Source organism: Loa loa (assembly GCF_000183805.2).
Source record: "Loa loa unplaced genomic scaffold supercont3.2982, whole genome shotgun sequence".
Classification (NCBI taxonomy): Eukaryota; Metazoa; Nematoda; class Chromadorea; order Rhabditida; family Onchocercidae; genus Loa; species Loa loa.
In genome coordinates this window covers 1-1,153 of record NW_018111160.1, presented here as the reverse complement: position 1 = coordinate 1,153, position 1,153 = coordinate 1, and the positions used below count along the sequence as shown (strand labels likewise).

Below are 1,153 nucleotides of genomic sequence, written 5' to 3'. Positions count from 1 at the left end.
GATTTTATCAATATACATATGACAAATTGTTTTTTAGCGTCAGATTTGAAAAAAAGTAATTCTTTTAATGGTAAATTTTAAAAAAATGGTAATTTTTAGCTGTTTAAAAATTTGTCAAATTTTTTAGCTCTTCATTTGAATTTGTTTCTTATCAATGATAAAAAGGATAAAGCAGCAAAATTATTGCTTAAATCATGGGAAAAAATTATACGAAATATTTTATTGCCGAAATATTTGGAACGATTAATGGAAGAAATTACTATGCGTAAGAAAAAATTGGTATTTATTATTTTATGCAAATCTTTAAATCTTAAATTTTAAATTTAAATGTATAAATAAAGTGTTGGAAAGTGTTGTTAGCAGTAAAATATTATTAAAATTAAAAAATTATTCAAATATTCTGGTTCATTTAATTTTTCTTCCCCCAATTTAATTTTTCGCAACTTTTTTTTAATAATTTATTAGGATACGAAAATAAATACAAGAAATGATGAATATTTACGGGAAGAATTTCAAAATGGTGAATTATACATAAACATTGATAACGAGGATGTAATCTATGATAAGCCGAAGAAAATCATTGAATGGATGCTAACAAGAAAAGAGATTGAGGTGATATTTCGAGATCTCGGGACTCGAGAATGATTTTTATTGATGTAATTTTACCGTAGATACCTTTAAACGCAACGTAGTTGAAGCAAAATCAAACAACTCATCAAAAATTACCAATTAAAATTGAGATATGGAAGAATAATTACTTGAAAAATTTGAATAGTGATAAAGTGATCCTTACCTTAACACTTTATTACCAAATGATTTCTTATCTTTCCAACGAAGTATATCAAAAATTCAGTAGTAATTAGAAGCAAATTAATGGCATAGAATTAATTATCGAAAGTTTTTACCAACAAAAATACGAAATTCAGAAAAAAACTTGATTATATTATTGATTCATTACAGAATATCAGTGAATTGATTAATGATATGGATGAAATAAGACGAAAAGATGGAAATGATAAGGAAATTATGGAAAAAGCAGCAATCAAAATCCAACAATGGTGGAAAAACGATCATTTTTGAAGAATTTCCAAGAACTGAGTAATATTATCATTATCAACCAATGGTGAAATAACCATAGCAATCAAGAGTAACG

At 25.2% G+C, this 1,153-nt stretch overlaps 1 protein-coding gene across 1 annotated transcript; it reads left to right on the top strand.

Moving 5' to 3' along the window:
• Nucleotides 1–18: 18 nt before the first annotated feature.
• Nucleotides 19–1,080, top strand: LOAG_15864 (hypothetical protein; the record flags this gene model as incomplete). Its single annotated transcript, XM_003151352.1, has 4 exons — nucleotides 19–70; nucleotides 128–279; nucleotides 466–612; nucleotides 961–1,080. The coding sequence occupies 4 exons, from the start codon at nucleotides 19–21 to the stop codon at nucleotides 1,078–1,080; spliced, it is 471 nt and encodes a 156-aa protein (XP_003151400.1).
• Between the last annotated feature and the right edge of the window lie 73 nt (nucleotides 1,081–1,153).